Genomic DNA, 15789 nt, shown 5'->3' with positions numbered 1-15789 from the left:
TCTGTGTAACAGGCCATTATCTACACATGTAGATTACACTCATTTACATTACAAACACTTAAAGGATTGTCATTTCTATCAAAGCAATACACCTGCTTTAATAACAACACTTTAACACAACATGTGCTGTTGTCCTTATTGACTGCAACATCCTCCTAAAACACTAATCATTTTAAATCTGTTTTGTTTTGTTTAATTTGAAACAATCTTCTGTTTGGGGTCACATTATTGTTTTACCAGCTTCATAATTTATAACTTTGTATAATTTTATGAGAACTAGTTTTATAAAAATAATATACAATAAGCAATAAAAATAAAAAATAAAAAATGTCCTAAACTATTTTTTACCTGATTATTGAATTGAAAAAGCTGTTTGGGGGTCTCCAGATATCTTTTGTTTTTTTCAACTTAATACCTGTAATTGGTGTTGACAGGACTGTTTATAACTCTCTCACGTGTTCACATCAAGCCTATTTGGACTTGTGTTTAATCATGTCACATATCAAGTCAAAGGAAAGGGATATTAATATTAAAGGAAATAAAGACCAAATCTTTATTATCATGATTATATACGCATGCAGCAACAAAGCACAGCCACAGGTCTTTGCTCTACATAAAATAGATTTCCTTTTGATGCCTTTGGAAGATTTCCTTGTTCTCTTGGTGAAATTTCTACCCTATTTATCTAAAATCCATAAGTTTGAACATCAAGCCGCGTGCACCTCATTTCTGTGATTTCAGGCTGTTTACAACATTTACATTCTGTCTTGCTGAGACAAATGCACATGTGGTGACTGATTAAAACATAATCATAGACAAAACATAGACAGCCCGTCTGAAGGCTGACTCTCAGGTTAACTCAGGTTTTATGTGATTGCCTCCTGCTGTGGAGACCGCCTGTAAAGAAGCGGCTTGTTTTCTGCACCACAGAGTGGCGTATCAGTCGTGCAGGTTCTCTGTGGGACCGTTCTGCATGTCAGGGCTGCTGCAGTTATTTGTCACTCCCTGTCGAGGCTCAGGCACTCGCTCCTCTGCACTCACCAAAGCCTGTTGAGTGTGTGTGTGTGGATTTGTGTGCTTGCGTGCTGGAGGGCCATGTCAAGGTGCTCCTCTTCTAAGTTTGGCCTCACTGCAGGCGATGCCCCGGGCTAGAAAACAGGAAAACAACAAGCAGAGGAGTGTGTGTGGGAGTGTGTACATGTGTGAATTTCCTCGAAATTTAGCTGTAGTCTCATGAAGCTTGAAACAGAAGATGTCACACTTACCTCTTCTTTAAACAGCTCTTTTTTCCCGTAGGGTTTTCCCAGCATGCTCCTGTTGCTGCAAACATAAACGTGACACTGCCAGCTGTTGACACTTCTGAAATTGTAATTCATCATCTGCAACATGAAAACCAGCCACCTCTGGAAACTGCTGCTGCCCCCAGTTTGGTCATCTTGCCACAAAAGTCTAGTTTTACTTGACTTCAGAGGGCCACCCAACCTTGTTGACTTCGGTGACTCTGGCGTTAAGAAAATACGGCTGCCGTGACCTCTGGTAACGACACACAACCACCCGAAAAACATCACACAACTATGACCCTGCACCGCCTGTTGATGGAGAAAGAGGGGATGAGGAGAAGAAACAGAGAGGGGTACAAGTGGGGGGCAGTCAGGGGTGCAGAGTGCATTTTTATGAGCCTGTGCCTCTCTAGTTTCTGGGTCGTCTGGCAGCGTGGACATAAATTTTCTCCCTCCCCCTCCCTCCCTCCAACCCTCCATTTCTCCTGTTTTCTTCTGGCACACTAGCCAAGCAAATCCACCCTTATCGACCTGCTCTTGCAGTCTGTTTGCAAACTTTTTCCCCTCCAGTTTCTCTCGCTCTCCCCAACCCAGAATCATTCGTCTTACTGCTTCTACCTGTTCAGCCATCACACCATTCTTCCCTCCCTCTTTCCTTCCTTCTGCCTTCCCCTTCTCCATTTCTTTTCTTTTTTTTTTTTTACCTTTCTTCTTATTTTTCTTATTTTCTTCTCCTCCATCCCTCCTCCTCCTCCTCCTCCTCCTCCTCCTCATTCTCCTCCTCTTCCTCCTCCTCCTCCCCACCACCACCACCCCTTATAGATGGAGATTAACTGGGGAGCACAGCGCCATCCGTCCTCGTGACTGTTTGTTGTTAAGGAGATGGATGGAGGCTCCCTCTGCCAGCCCCACGCAGCCGCAATTACACCAGCCGCCATGATGGATGGAGGGGAGGGAAGGGTGTGGGTGAGAGGGGCGGGGGGGAGGGGGTGGAGAGAGGGAGATACAGAGAGGGGCATCTATCACGCCCCTTAATCTACCTGTCACTGCACAGGGTTGGATTGGGAGGGGAGGAGGACAGTCAGATTTACGCTGACCGCTGGTCAAAGGTTTCTTTCTTTCTTTTTTTTCCTTTATAGAACATTTGTTTGTTTGCTTTTTCACAGAATTAGGCCTGCAAGGACCAAACTTATTAAATGTCCTGATCTGTCCAATTGATTTCCCAGAGCTTATTGGATTCTGTTGAACATACTGTGTGTGTGTGTGTGTGTGTGTGTGTGTGTGTGTGTGTGTGTGTGTGTGTGTGTGTGTGTGTGTGTGTGTGTATTTGAAGTGTGTGTTTGGCAGGCACCAACAGGTAATAAGATGCAGTTCCTGTTGCCCTTTTGAAGAAATGCATGGGGAAAGATTTTGGCCTGAACTCCATTACACACACATGCACACACAAACACGCTAAAACTCACCCCAATAAACATGCAAAAAGGTGACCAGCACACATACACACTCCCACACTAAGATGTTTATCATCCCATCTGCAGTTATTGCCTCTGCCCTCCTCCCACACACACGCTCACCTCTGCAGCATCTTCAGCATCATCATCATAGCTGTTGAAGGCATCAAAGCCGTGACCCATCATTGAGTAAATCTGCATATATCACCTGCAATGCCTCCTCTCACCCTCCATCCCCCACCTCCCCACCAACAATGCTACAGAAATGTTATGAAAACTAATCTGAGGCCTCCTTCCCTTTACCCTTCCTCCCATCTCCACCTTCCTCCATCCACCTTCCTCATCTGTCCAGAGGAATGAGAGATGGGATGGAGGGATTAATACTCTTCCGCCCAAGACAACCCTGGGAATGATGGATGGACACATGCGGGAGTGGAAGAGCAGAGTGAGATTAAAGGAGAGAAGTCTGAGGGTTCATAAATCCAAAAGGGGGGGGGGGGACCTGGTCCGCATCACACACTAATAAGATCTGCAAGAAATCCATGAAGAGGAGGGAGAGAGATGGGAGCGGTGTAATAGCATTAGATGTAATCTAATCATGGCAATAAGATGTGAATGGATGAGTGTGAGCATGGTGATTATGCAGAAGAGGGATGGTAGTGTGTTGATGAAGCTTTGAGGTGTGAGGACAGGACTCCTTATTGGACAATAGATTGTACTCCTCACTGAGGAGATTTCTGCTACAAAGACTCGATAAAAACACTGTTCGTTATACTTTTTGTCAGATTTTCTCACTCTAACCACCACCGAATGAAAGCAGTGGTAACAGTCGTTGCTGCATGGCTGCAAAATACCTCCAATTGATGTAAATGTAAATCAGGAACAAAATGTGTTGATTGAAATGAGTTTTTCTGTATCAGTCACACAACCCGTGTGTGTGTGTGTGTGTGTGTGTGTGTGTGTGTGTGTGTGTGTGTGTGTGTGTGTGTGTGTGTGTGTGTGTGTGTGTGTGTGTGTGTGTGTGTGTGGCGGCCATCACCATGTTAAGAATCAACTGTAAGTGCATTAAGTGCAGTTGTGCAGCCGTGACCTGACTTGGATCAGATAGAGTGCTCCTTCACCTCCCTCCTCTTCTCCACAACCTCAGCAAACCCCTCCACCCCCCCAACCTCCCCTACATCCACCAGGCCGCATTTTTCATGGCCCAGCTGTCAGAGGGCTGTGATTGGTTGGCTCGGCAGACAGATAGCCGATAGGCCTTGATTAATAGTTGAGCCTAAGAACTTCCTCATTGATCAACAGGACAGGCTGCAGGAGGAGGAGGAGGAGGAGGAGGGGAAGGAATGGTGGAGAGAGAAAAAGCATGCCCCGTCGCTCTGCAAGTGCTGGCTGATAATCCAGATAGCGTCTCTCTGAGTTTGTGGGAGTGTGTGTGTCTTTTTGTGGGTGTGAGCTTGTTTACTAAAGTAAAGAGATGAAGGTTGATAGAAACAGGACAAAATGGGGGGGAATGCAGTTTCCATCGGCTGCTGCTCCATGAGCTCAGGTGTGTGATAGCATCTGTGGCTTTCTCCATGATTAAGAAAGCTTGTATATTATCAAAGAGAAAACACACACACACACACACAGACACAGACAGCACATTTGGAAAACAGTAAATGTCTGAGAGGCCTTTATGTATGTAACTGAGGGGGTGATTCTTTGTGTGTTTGTGTGTGTGTGTGTGTGTGTGTGTGTGTGTGTGTGTGTGTGTGTGTGTGTGTGTGTGTGTGTGTGTGTGTGTGTGTGTGTGTGTGTGAAATGAAATATACAATACATGTTTACAAGATGCACTTATTTGATTCATAATTGATTGTTTAGTTGATTCAAATGTGCTTGTGATGTGTTTTATACCGGGTGTTTGTTACATTATCTAGGTATATGTGTGTGTGTGTGTGTGTGTGTGTGTGTGTGTGTGTGTGTGTGTGTGTGTGTGTGTGTGTATGTGTGTGTGCCCTCCTGCTGTTCTGTCCAGCCCCTAGTTGATTGATGATCTCCTCTCCCACAGGGTCAGCGGGGTCACGACCTCCCACTTTTGACCCCCCCACTGAGCCGTTCTCACACACACACACACACACACACACACACACACACACACACACACACACACACACACACACACGCATGCACGCACACACGCGGAAACAGATGGGCTTGGGACAACTGGGTGCTTCCTCACCTTTCTCTCACAAACACTCTCCATCTCTTCATGATTTCTCTCACTGCTACAAATACAACAACACAACTGCATCCCATCCACATACACGTCAGATTAACAGGTTTACTGTATTTCTTCAAAAGCAACACATCCGCCTCTCTGAACTTTGATATGCAGCGCCTCAAGAAATGGGTTTCCCGCATATGTAGCAATATCACACCCTGGTGACACCACAAGGTTATGACAACTGATGAATACTGTAAAAACAAACCATAACAGTGTATTTTATCAGCAGCAAGATAAAGTTATTAAGTGGGAAACAATCATAAAGTCATTGTTTTTATGAGTGAATAAGCAGAGTCTCAAAAAATCAATACAAATAAAATAACCATGAAATTCCTTACAAAGTCCGAAATAAAAGGAACATCTGTAAAGGCACACACAAAAACCTGTAAAACGAAATCCACACAGATTAACCGTGGTGCTGTGAACCTTTTATAAATGGAGAGCGAGGAGGTGGAGAACAGGGGAGAGGAAATGGAGGACAAGGAGGAGGAGGAGGATGAAGCCGGGCAGCCAGGCAGGCCTGATTATTGACTAGTCCTTATCAGTTTCAGGGGACGTGATAAGAGCTGATCAGGTTCTATTGTGATCTGATCACACCCTTCTTTTCTCCATCTTCTCCTGGTCAGCTGCCTTCAGCCAGCTCGACACACACTCCTCGATCTCCTAAGAGGTGAAAAGACGGGGGGAAATGTGTTAGAAATATAAATATATAGTTTAATTTTACTTTTATAATTCAACAACCAAGAGAATGTTACCAAAAATACCCACCATGTGTTGATAAAATATGGTTGATATATTTGTATCGTTGCTGATATTTTCTATTAAAGGTTCAATATTTGAGATGTTTTGTCACATAGGAGATGTTTTCATGGCTGAAAGCCACAGAACAGTTTCAGTAAACGGCCCGAGAACTAAGGATTTTTGTTGATCTACATGTTTGTTATGGAGATTACTGTAATAACACGTCAGTGAGGCGTACATACCAGCCTGGCTTTCCTGAGTGAGCAGCGGTCTGCAGTTCTTCTTCTCGACATATCAGCACAGTGAGCAGTGTCCTTAATGAAAACTGTCTGAGCCTCCTCCCCCTCCTCAGTCCTGTTCTGGACCACTGACAGCTCCTTCCATGGGTCAATCCCACCTGCAGTAATAATGATACAGACTTTTTAATGGTCAATAAAGTCCTGCACCGCTCTTTTATTATATAATGAGGAAACAAGAGGCCGTCTTCTTCTGCCTGTCAAGGAATAAATGTATGTATAAAGTCTCACCGTTGACATAAAGGACCCTTTGTGTGGGGGGGTTGTCTCCTCCATAATATGTGTTCGTGAAGGCGATATGTGCAGGCAGGGAATGCTGGGAAATACCAAACAGCATTGCACAGAGCTTAGTATGATCCCGCAGGGTCAACATCCCAGAGAATGGACAAGTGGTGTCCTCACAAGTCTGGTCTACAGACACATACGCACATGAAAAACAGATTCAGGACACAGACAGAATGATGGTTGACTGTATGTGAGATGCTCAGTGTGTGTGTTTGTGTGTGTGTTGTACAGAAGCCAAACTCAGTGCAGGTCTGGTACATCCACTGTCTCTGTGCTCTCCTGCTGGAGTGGAGAGACGTGTCCATCAGATCCTTCACTGTGTTTTCATGGGAGATGTCCAGACACGGCTCCTCACTGATTGAACGGTAGATCTGCAGAGTGCACAAACAAACAAAAAAAACACATAAATCATAAAAGACATTGTTCCCATCCTGTTCCTGCTGCATATTTCTAGTAAGTAAAATAAATCCTAATGGTGGCGCCGTTTCATTTTAAACTCCAGGAGGGACTACAAGCCCTTACCTTGTGAGGAGTTCATTAAAATGGCTCAGCAGTGACATCTGGTGGTAACATATGTGCATCAACACAGAAAAGGAGGCCATCACCTTTTCCCCTACCTGGGAAAGTTTAACAAGGCGGCTGTAAGCTTCCATCTCTTCCACATGTCCCTCACTCTTATTGATCATCACAGCACAGAGCTCGCTGATGGGCATGAGCACCCCTTCTTCATTGTACTGCACTGTTCCCATGACAATGTCGGCCACGTTTTCCATCAGCTCAATCTAAAGTAAGGAAGTACGGAACAAAGAATTACAGGAACATTCCTCACAGGAACATTTTGGAAAGTTGGTGTCAGAATAAAGAGAAAATAAAGTAGCATTAAATGACAAGAATAGAAAGTATGATTTGATTGAAAAGTTTATGTGTAACATCAGATTTATACAATGCAAATGAGGGAAATATATGAATAAATGGTTGAAATAGATCGCTAAAGGTAATGAATCTAGTCTGCAGTTAACAGTTTTAGCTAATAGTAAGCTAGATAAATGGTTGTAATATCCAAAAGTAGATCACTGGCTGAAATAGTTAAGATAAAGTGATGAACATACAGTTCAAGTATTTATCTGACAGTAGGGTGATGGGTAAATAGTTATAGTAGATAACCTTAAATTAGATGGTTGGATAAAGAGCAAATAGTCACTAAAAAGTAATAGATAAAGGATAAAAAAAAAAAATTAAAAAGTACATAAAAAGTGTTATGTAGCTCTAAATAAAGGGTAAATATTTGGAATAGTATAGGGTAATCACAGGCAAAAAAAGTATTCCGATTCTTTACTTAAGTAAAGTTCAAGTAAAAGTTCTGAGTAAAAAATCCTCCTCAAGCATTAGCAGCAAAATGTAGTTAAAGTATTAAAGTTAAATTCCTGGTTTGGACCTCTGGCCCTGTGTAAGTAGCATTTACTGTTGTAGCTGCAGCAGATTTGTACTTTATATTTTATATCCAGAGACAGCAGATCAATCTGAGCGGTCATCAGGTGATTACTGAGAGAGGAAAGAACAACAAACAAAGTTCTGATCCACAAATCTGTTTCCAGTTTTTGGACTTTTTTCTAATCTTTGATTTTTGGTGAGATGTTGAATCATTTAAACTGTTTGTAAGATGACAAAGTTGGAAAAGTTTAAAACTACGGGCTTAATCTTTAACAATGTGTTGGGTTTTAAAAGCTTGTTATATTATCCATTAAATCTTCATCTGAAAAGTAACTAAAGCTGTGAAATAAATGTAGTGGAGTAAATTCAAGATTTCCATTTGAAATGTAGTGGAGTGGGAGTATGAAGTGGCATAAAATGTAAGTGAAGTACAAGTACCTCAGAACTGTACTTACTGTAAGTACAGTGCTTGAGTTAATTTACTTAGTTACTTTCCACCACTGAGCGTAAAAGACTAAATAGATTAAATGTATAAATTATTTTACTAGTACAAACAACATCCACTTGAATTAGTATTAGAGTTACATAATATCTAGTTTTAGGATCTCTTAGGATGAACACATTTAAAATGCGATGGTTGAGGAAGAGGTAGGCTACTTGACGTTTTGGTGTCTAAAAAAAGGATTAAGAACCAGTGATAATAGAAGTTTGCTTCGTCCAACATGTCAAGAACCCCTTCTGTCTAATAGTGCAACTCAAACTCCTGTTTAGTCACATGTTGAATGATCAAGTGTGGAGAGATCACTAGAGATGCACACGGTAAAAAAAAAAAAAAGTGTTAAAAAACCTCACAAAAAATAACAGAAAATGAACAAAAATGCCCAAACACAGTGCTGCAGCTGCTATACAATAGCGTTTGTTAAGTATAACACACATTAATTTTCCCCAAAACAGTTAAATACTAAAGTCGTCACCTGATCATCAGGATCTTTGGGGATCTGACAGCAGCCAAAGTCCACAGCCAACTGGTGGATATTTCCAGCCATCAGTGCTGCTTCCAGAGCAGCGAACGCCTCCTGAACGGCAGCCAGACACTGCAGGAAGAGGATGAGGCTGAATTTAACAAAAAGTGACAGACGGGAATTTAATGCCTGTCACATGACGCACAGACAGGTGGCAGCTTCGCACCTTCTCTGAGCCACCAACTGCCTCGTTCCTCAGACTCAAGCCAACAATCTGAAACACAGGAAATGGCAGATGTGTGAGTGAGAAGGAAACTAAAATCACAGACCAATTAGTATCAAGTAACAGTACTACATGCCAGGATGTAGCAACAAATGAGGACACTGATGTCCTGGGTAATATTTCTAGAAAGTTTGTGGGGTTTAATGACCTCAGAGGAGGTTCATGGAATTAGTTTTTGGTTTTGGTTTCAAGGTAAAATAATTTATCAAAATGACAAAAAAACATTTTAAGATTTCTTGTTTTTACAAAAAGAAAGGTTTGAAAAAGGATGTGGACCATAATTAAGGATGAAAATTAAAAACAATTATATTTCTGTAATTCTTTGTTTTAGTTTTCTTCCTTTTCTTTCTTTGTTTTATGTTAATCCTGGTCAGATGTTAATATTGTGACTATTGATTGAGACATTTTACATTGTTGTAGGCAGAAAAGTCCAGCGTCGCCTTGACCGGAGCAGAGGAGGCCACAGCTCCATACACCAGGCTGTGAAACTGTAGAAAAGGGAAAAAATGGAGACAGAGTAATGACAAGAGCTAATAATTAATTAATGTACAGTAGTAGAGATGCAATAACGTAATGTCAAATGTTTTCTATTTTCTAATCTGTGTGGCATATGCAGAAAAAGAAATGCATTTTTCAAACAATATGAGATCGGGTTTTAAGGTAGTTTTCCACAGAGTAACACCTGATAAGATCAGTGTTAAAGTCAGGTGATCGTCTATCTCTTTTTGTCAGTCAGTCCCAAGAGAAGATTAATCCTACACATCAACGAGCCTCAGCGTTGAACTAGCTGACACATTATTTTCAATGAAAATGGCCACATTTGCTCAAATCTACTGTACCCACCTGAACTCAGTGTCATGTAGGTATCAGTGCCAAAGACTGTAATACACCCGTCAGTCCACTAGAGGACACTGCGTCAGTGTCAAGTTTTACTTCGCCTCAGTATGAAAAATACCAGGGTCGAGCTAGGAGGTCACGTGATGGAGTTTATGTGACAAAGTATAAAGAGGGATGAAGTCCATGTAATTAGGAGGTTGGAGGTGGTTGGATGGAATAAACAGCACTTTTAATCATGACGTGTTTAAGTCTGAGAAAGCAGAAGTCAGTGATTCCCTTCAACTAACATAAGTTACTTCCATAACTAAATGTATTAAATTTACCTGACATGTAACATTATGTAGAATGAGTTATTTTAACCCAAATCGTCATCTTTTCCTAACCTTAATCACATTGTTGTGTTACTAAGGCACCTTACTTTTCACATTTACAGTATACAGCCGCAGACAGGTAAAGGAGCACAGAAGGTACCACTGATAGAAGAAAAAAACTGTAGACTGGAGGCAGCCACTTATTTTACATCTGCTAAAACAGGGTAAAATATAATTCCTCCTCAGAAGACACTGAATTAACTTTGTCTCAAATGTTGGAGAATCTTAAAATCATTGCATGTCAGTGACCATAAATCAGAGCCAGATATCATGTTGTTAACAATAAACCTAATATAGTTTCTTTCAGTTAGTATACCAACTAAATATCTAAGTGAAAGTCATGAAAGCAGGTGATGAATTCAGACACGAGAGGAGGTTCAGGACGCCCTTTCTTATCTCCTTTAGGTGGGAATAAAAGAGATACCTTTATGAAATATTGCCTCTCCATAATTCTGCTCCTCACCAGGTATTTCTTATCCGTCGATATGTTTTTGAAAAATGGTACATAACAATAAAAATAATATCTTTCTATGTGTATATATCAGGGTTTCCTATGAATTAGTCATGTTTTCTGATAAAAGTAAACAAATTCCTGAAATGTTATCTCTGTCTTTTAGGGAATTGCTATTTAAAATTAAAGTTTGTGAGGTTTTGAAGCCTAATGAGACTTTGAATGCTTGCAGAGATTCATCTCCGAGCCTTGTCTCGTACCTTTCCTCTGAACCAGGCGGACAGAGCTCCAGAGTACGAGCCTCCGAAGCTGATCCAGGTGTTCCTGCGGCTCAGGTTGAAGCTTTGGCTGATGTGCTGGTGGAATAGAGCCAAGTCAGCGAGCCTGAACCGAAGGTAACAAAACACAAATGTTCAAACGCTGTCTATAGATACCTGCAAACATACAGACAAATGGAAATGGAGAGACAGACTCAGACTTGAAAGGAGAAATGCAACACTCTTCCTCTCTTACACTTATCGATTGACACAAGAAAATGAACGAGAGCGGGTGAGAAAGAGACGGGGACAGAAGCAGATTCACATGTTTAATGAGCCTGACATCAGTCCTGATTGAGGGAGGAAGTCCCTATTTTGGATTGAGAGTACTGGAAATGTATTTTGGTTTTCTGGGACAGAACATGTTCTGGTTTTTTGTTTGATCACTTTATAGCGTGAAATGCCCGTTTGTCTACTATGAGGATTTGTGCTGAGACTTGAATCGGATTGGCTGTGTTGTGTCCATAATGTGCAATATGCCAGACACATGGTCGATCTTTGTTCTCCCTATTGTGACACACACTTAAACATTAAGATATACACACACATAAATAGAAAAAAAGGAATGTGAAAACGGAGCAAACATAAATTAACTAGAAAAAGACAGATGCACATACATATGCAACGAGAAAGAGGAAGTGAGAAAAAAAGAAGAGTGAAAGCCATACATGAACACACACACACACACACACACACACACACACACACACACACACACACACACACACACACACACACACACACACACACACACACATTGGTAGAGAGCCAATACTAACGCCTGCTGGCTGCTCAGGTCTGCCAGGTTCTCAGTTTTGAGGCCATCAGGGTTAATGCTGTCTCCATAGAAACGATGCTCCAGAGCCAGAAGCAGAGCCCCGTGCTCTTCAGCCATGTCAACATGGTGACCTGGGAAAATATGTTTAAAGCAGATATGATTCTGTGTGCTTTGTATTTTTTTTTTAAGGAAATGCAACTGCAGTATGTGGGAGGATTAAAAGTCACTTTTGAAGAAGTTAAATTCTGTGAAGAGGCGTTGACCTACCACTATCAATTCCGAGAAGTGTGTAAAGTACGTTTTTCTTGGGAGAAAGGGGACGAAATTATTCTGAATGCAGACGATTCCACGTGGTCATTTGATTCATTGATAAATGTTGGACTACTGCTCAAAAATATTGCAGATGATGCAATGAAGATGTGTGAAGTCAGCCTATATTTGGTAGTGCTTCAGAGTCTGCAATTAACATCGTTAGTATTCATGTCATAATTAACCTTTTAATCATCTGGCACATATTAAATGATTAAAGTGTAGATCACTTAGGTGTTTGGTCTTCAAAATTTCCCATAATCTCTGTGGCCTTTAGCTTTGACCTTTGACCCTCAAATTCTAGTCAGTTCATCCTTGTGAACAAGTGAACATTTGTGCCAAACTTAAAGAAATTCCTACAAGGGGTTCTTGCGATATCGCACTCCTGATAATGGGACAGACAGACAAGCTGAAGCCATCATGTCTCCAACCATGGCTGTCATCAGCATGGAGACATAAAAAAAAACTTTATAGTAAAATGTACCACAGTATTTTTTTAAATGGTGATAAACTGACAGCATAGTAGAGCCTTGAACTGCACCATCCTTCTCTTCTACTCCTGTACTTACATATTTGTGAGGGATGATGGTTCCTGACTGAGCACAGTTTAGTGCAGCTGGAAACAGGTATCACCTTACTATCACAATATGACGCTTCACTCATCAGATGGGCACTTTGTTGGTGAGTTTCATCTTCCTTATCTGATCTTTGGAAGTGTAGATGTAGAGAGACTAAAATATGAGCTGCATCCTAAAGTACCTGCAAGAACATCAAACTCAAAGATGGGCCCTTCTCCACCAATGAAGAGAAACACGGGACCATCAGGACACCGCCAGTACGCCTCGTTCACAAAGAACCTCTGTAGGACAAAGACAGAGAGATTTAGACAAAGAAAACATACAAAAAGTAAGAAACCACTTTGTCAGCTTCTCCCAAACCAGAAGCAGTGAGAGTAATCCTTTACTTAATATTGCAATGGACACATTTTCTAATTGGCAGCCTTAAATCGCTTCAAGAATAAAATGAAGATGAACATTTCATTTGACAAAAATATAATTTTGTCTCTACCTGGTGGATTTGGTGCAGTGAAAAGCTTCGTCCAACCCACATTTCTCTGGATGGATTGCTGTCTCTGTGCTGTTTAAGAGCCTCTCTAGCTCTCTAGCTCTAGCTTTTTTTTTTTATCAGCTTTACTGGAGTTAAAACAATCATCATAAATAAGGTAGAATGGCATCTTATTTGATGCTTTAAATAAAATATGACCCTGGAGGTTATAAGATCTAAGAGATGAGATTCAAAATCCAGTGCACAACTGCTTTCTTTATTTCTGAAACATCAAGCCGGTGTCATGTGATTATCTGCTCCTTGCACTCACACTAGGCAGGTCTATGCCTGAAACTGAAGTATAAATGTACAGTCAAGTGAAAAAGTAAGGAAATGGTACAGATGGGTCACATGGAAAACATAAGTACATCCCCAACATTTATGACACCTTCAGATCCATAAAATTATAATCAGGTTTCAGATTAGCTGCCAATGAAGTGACAGGAACAGCTCTTCTTTAAACCTCAAACATTAAGTATCTGTTAAGGAGCTGTTTTCTGTGCTATTTAAGTGTGTGGTGTCATGATGCCAAGATCTAAAGAGCTCTCCAACCACTGCACAAAAAAGATCCTCCCATTCACAAATTTGACCTGCATGGGCGACGCGCCAGGAAAAAGATCTTTGCTGTCCCAAAAGAGCATTACAGCCGTTTGCCAATGAACATACAGGCAGGAGATGAGGCCTTTTGGCATGATGTGTTCTGTAGAGACAAATTCCAGATGGAGTTGTTTGTCTTTAGTAACAGTACACAAGTTTGGTGCAAATCAAAGACAACATCAAACATACTGTGAAGCATGGTGGTGGCAGTGTTGCGGTTTGAGGCTGCTTCAAGGCCTCAGGGACAGGACATCTTGCAGTCATTGTATTGACAATTAATTCTGCATTATATCAAAAGTGCTCAAAGATAATGTGGAGGGCATCTGTCCAAAGGTCAAAGTTAAACGGAAAGCAGACCTTTCAACAAGATACTGAGAAATGGCTCAAACAGAAGAAATGTTGGCTCATGCATGGTGAGTAAACAAAACTGTGGGGGATTTTCAACAGGAAGTATCTGCAAGAAATCCATCAAATTTCTTGTAACAGACATCATTTTACATGGAAGGGTGGTGACAAATTTCAGCAACCAGATCTCACAGACTGACAATTATGTAAAACGCTTACGAGACATTATTTCTGATAAAGGCTACTATTCTCGACTGTGATGCCAGGGGTGTAGTTACTTTTTCCACTGAAGAAAATGAAATCGGTTTCTAACTTTGTTTAATAAATTGGCTGGAAAAGCTAACTTTCCTTTTGGTTGTTACATAAAGCGCTGTTTCAGCTTTCTCTACCTGAGGGAAGGTGTTTCCATCTCGTCGGTTGAAGTGGTCCAGCGGCTGGTGGATCCAGGCCTCCTTTACATGTTGGCGAGGCTGCTGACCTCCGCCTGTGAGCGTCAGGAGAAGCTGCTTGTTTCTCTGCAGCTGGAGATCGCGCACGCGCTCCTTGATCGTCCTCAGAATCCGTCCTGTCGGCAAAAACAAAGACGCAGGGGAAAGAGACAATGACAACGGTGACGCTTGAAAAAACGGAATAGTTTGTATGAGCTCAACCTATAATTAGTGCAAAGTAATAGCTCTGGTTGTTTTTGAAGTACATATCCTCAGGCTTGTGTGATGGGGGCCTCAGCTGGGCCTCAGATGTGACCGTTTTAAGTGGATCTATTGTCCATATGAGGGATACAAATAGGAAAACCACGCTTGCTAAAAATTTACCAAGGATTTCAACATTCATGTCACTGAGATTCCTTACAAAAATACTGAAAACTCTTCCGGCAAAATCTATTTGAGGAACAGAGTTACAGACTGAGAGTAGTCTCCCAAGAGACTTGCTGTCACCACCAGCATCTGTTTTGTAATCCCTTCTACCTGAAGTTTGACACCTGAAAACAAAACTAGACTTGCAAACAAGTATAATGGAGCTTAAGAACCCAAACCTGGAAGCTAAGAGCATCAAGTAGGGTTTAATATACTCGGGACATGCTCAGAACAATGCCTCAGACAGTGCACCCACCTACAAGCTTATCCAGGCTGGAAATACAAGGATACTTCAGCTTGTTTCTACTTTCAAACTATTCCCCATGAGCACCTTGTTCATGAATGCACAAGTAAAAAAAACATCTTCTTCAAAGTACGAGCAAACGTCTGCTAGTTTTGAGTGAAAAAAAAACTTCTCAAAAATGTTAAGTCCTTCTGTACTTCAGAATCTTAACAAGTCCTCAAATGTGTGTGAATTTCAGGACAGTGGATGAAATCAGAAGGACATCTTAGCATAAAATTAATTATCACATGTTGCGGAAAAGGAATCAACTCACCACAGCCAACAAAGTTCAAGAGAAGCAGAGGGATGAGACAGCGGGCCAGAGAGAAAAGCATCTTCATCACTTAATCAGGAAAACTTAAACTAAACTTCATGTACGTCCACTGTGGGACTCATTCTACAGCTCCCTTTATAGTCCCTGGAAGGAGCTGCACTCAACTGTGGTATGAACTGTGCATTGTTATGACCTGCATCTGCACATCGTGTGTGTGTGTGTGTGTGTGTGTGTGTGTGTGTGTGTGTGTGTGTGTGTGTGTGTGTGTGTGTGTGTG

The 15789-nt window shown here is 41.5% G+C and overlaps 1 protein-coding gene across 1 annotated transcript; it reads right to left on the bottom strand.

Annotated features, from left to right (window-relative positions):
- Positions 1-5086: 5086 nt before the first annotated feature.
- Positions 5087-15573, bottom strand: prss16 (serine protease 16). Its single transcript, XM_069147274.1, has 13 exons — positions 15513-15573; positions 14491-14666; positions 12815-12914; positions 11748-11877; positions 10912-11035; positions 9403-9480; positions 8936-8983; positions 8722-8841; positions 6934-7098; positions 6546-6687; positions 6263-6442; positions 5978-6132; positions 5087-5657 (listed from the first exon to the last, which is right to left on the bottom strand). The coding sequence occupies exons 1-13, from the start codon at positions 15571-15573 to the stop codon at positions 5586-5588; spliced, it is 1551 nt and encodes a 516-aa protein (XP_069003375.1). The 3' UTR covers positions 5087-5585.
- Positions 15574-15789: the final 216 nt, after the last annotated feature.

Source organism: Embiotoca jacksoni, unplaced genomic scaffold, assembly GCF_022577435.1.
Source record: "Embiotoca jacksoni isolate LCO1_2020_lvr unplaced genomic scaffold, fEmbJac1.0.p SCAF_14, whole genome shotgun sequence".
NCBI lineage: Eukaryota > Metazoa > Chordata > Actinopteri > Embiotocidae > Embiotoca > Embiotoca jacksoni.
This window is presented reverse-complemented; position numbering and strand designations above follow the sequence as displayed.

Excerpts from the sequence above, each read along its gene's own strand:
- prss16 (XM_069147274.1), bottom strand. The coding sequence starts at position 15,573 with ATGCTTTTCTCTCTGGCCCGCTGTCTCATCCCTCTGCTTCTCTTGAAC. Across the intron at positions 12,915-14,490 it reads ATGGAAACACCTTCCCTCAG|AGGTTCTTTGTGAACGAGGC; the intron begins GTAGAGAAAGCT and ends TTTGTCCTACAG. Across the intron at positions 6,688-6,933 it reads GCCTTGTTAAACTTTCCCAG|ATCTACCGTTCAATCAGTGA; the intron begins GTAGGGGAAAAG and ends TGCACTCTGCAG.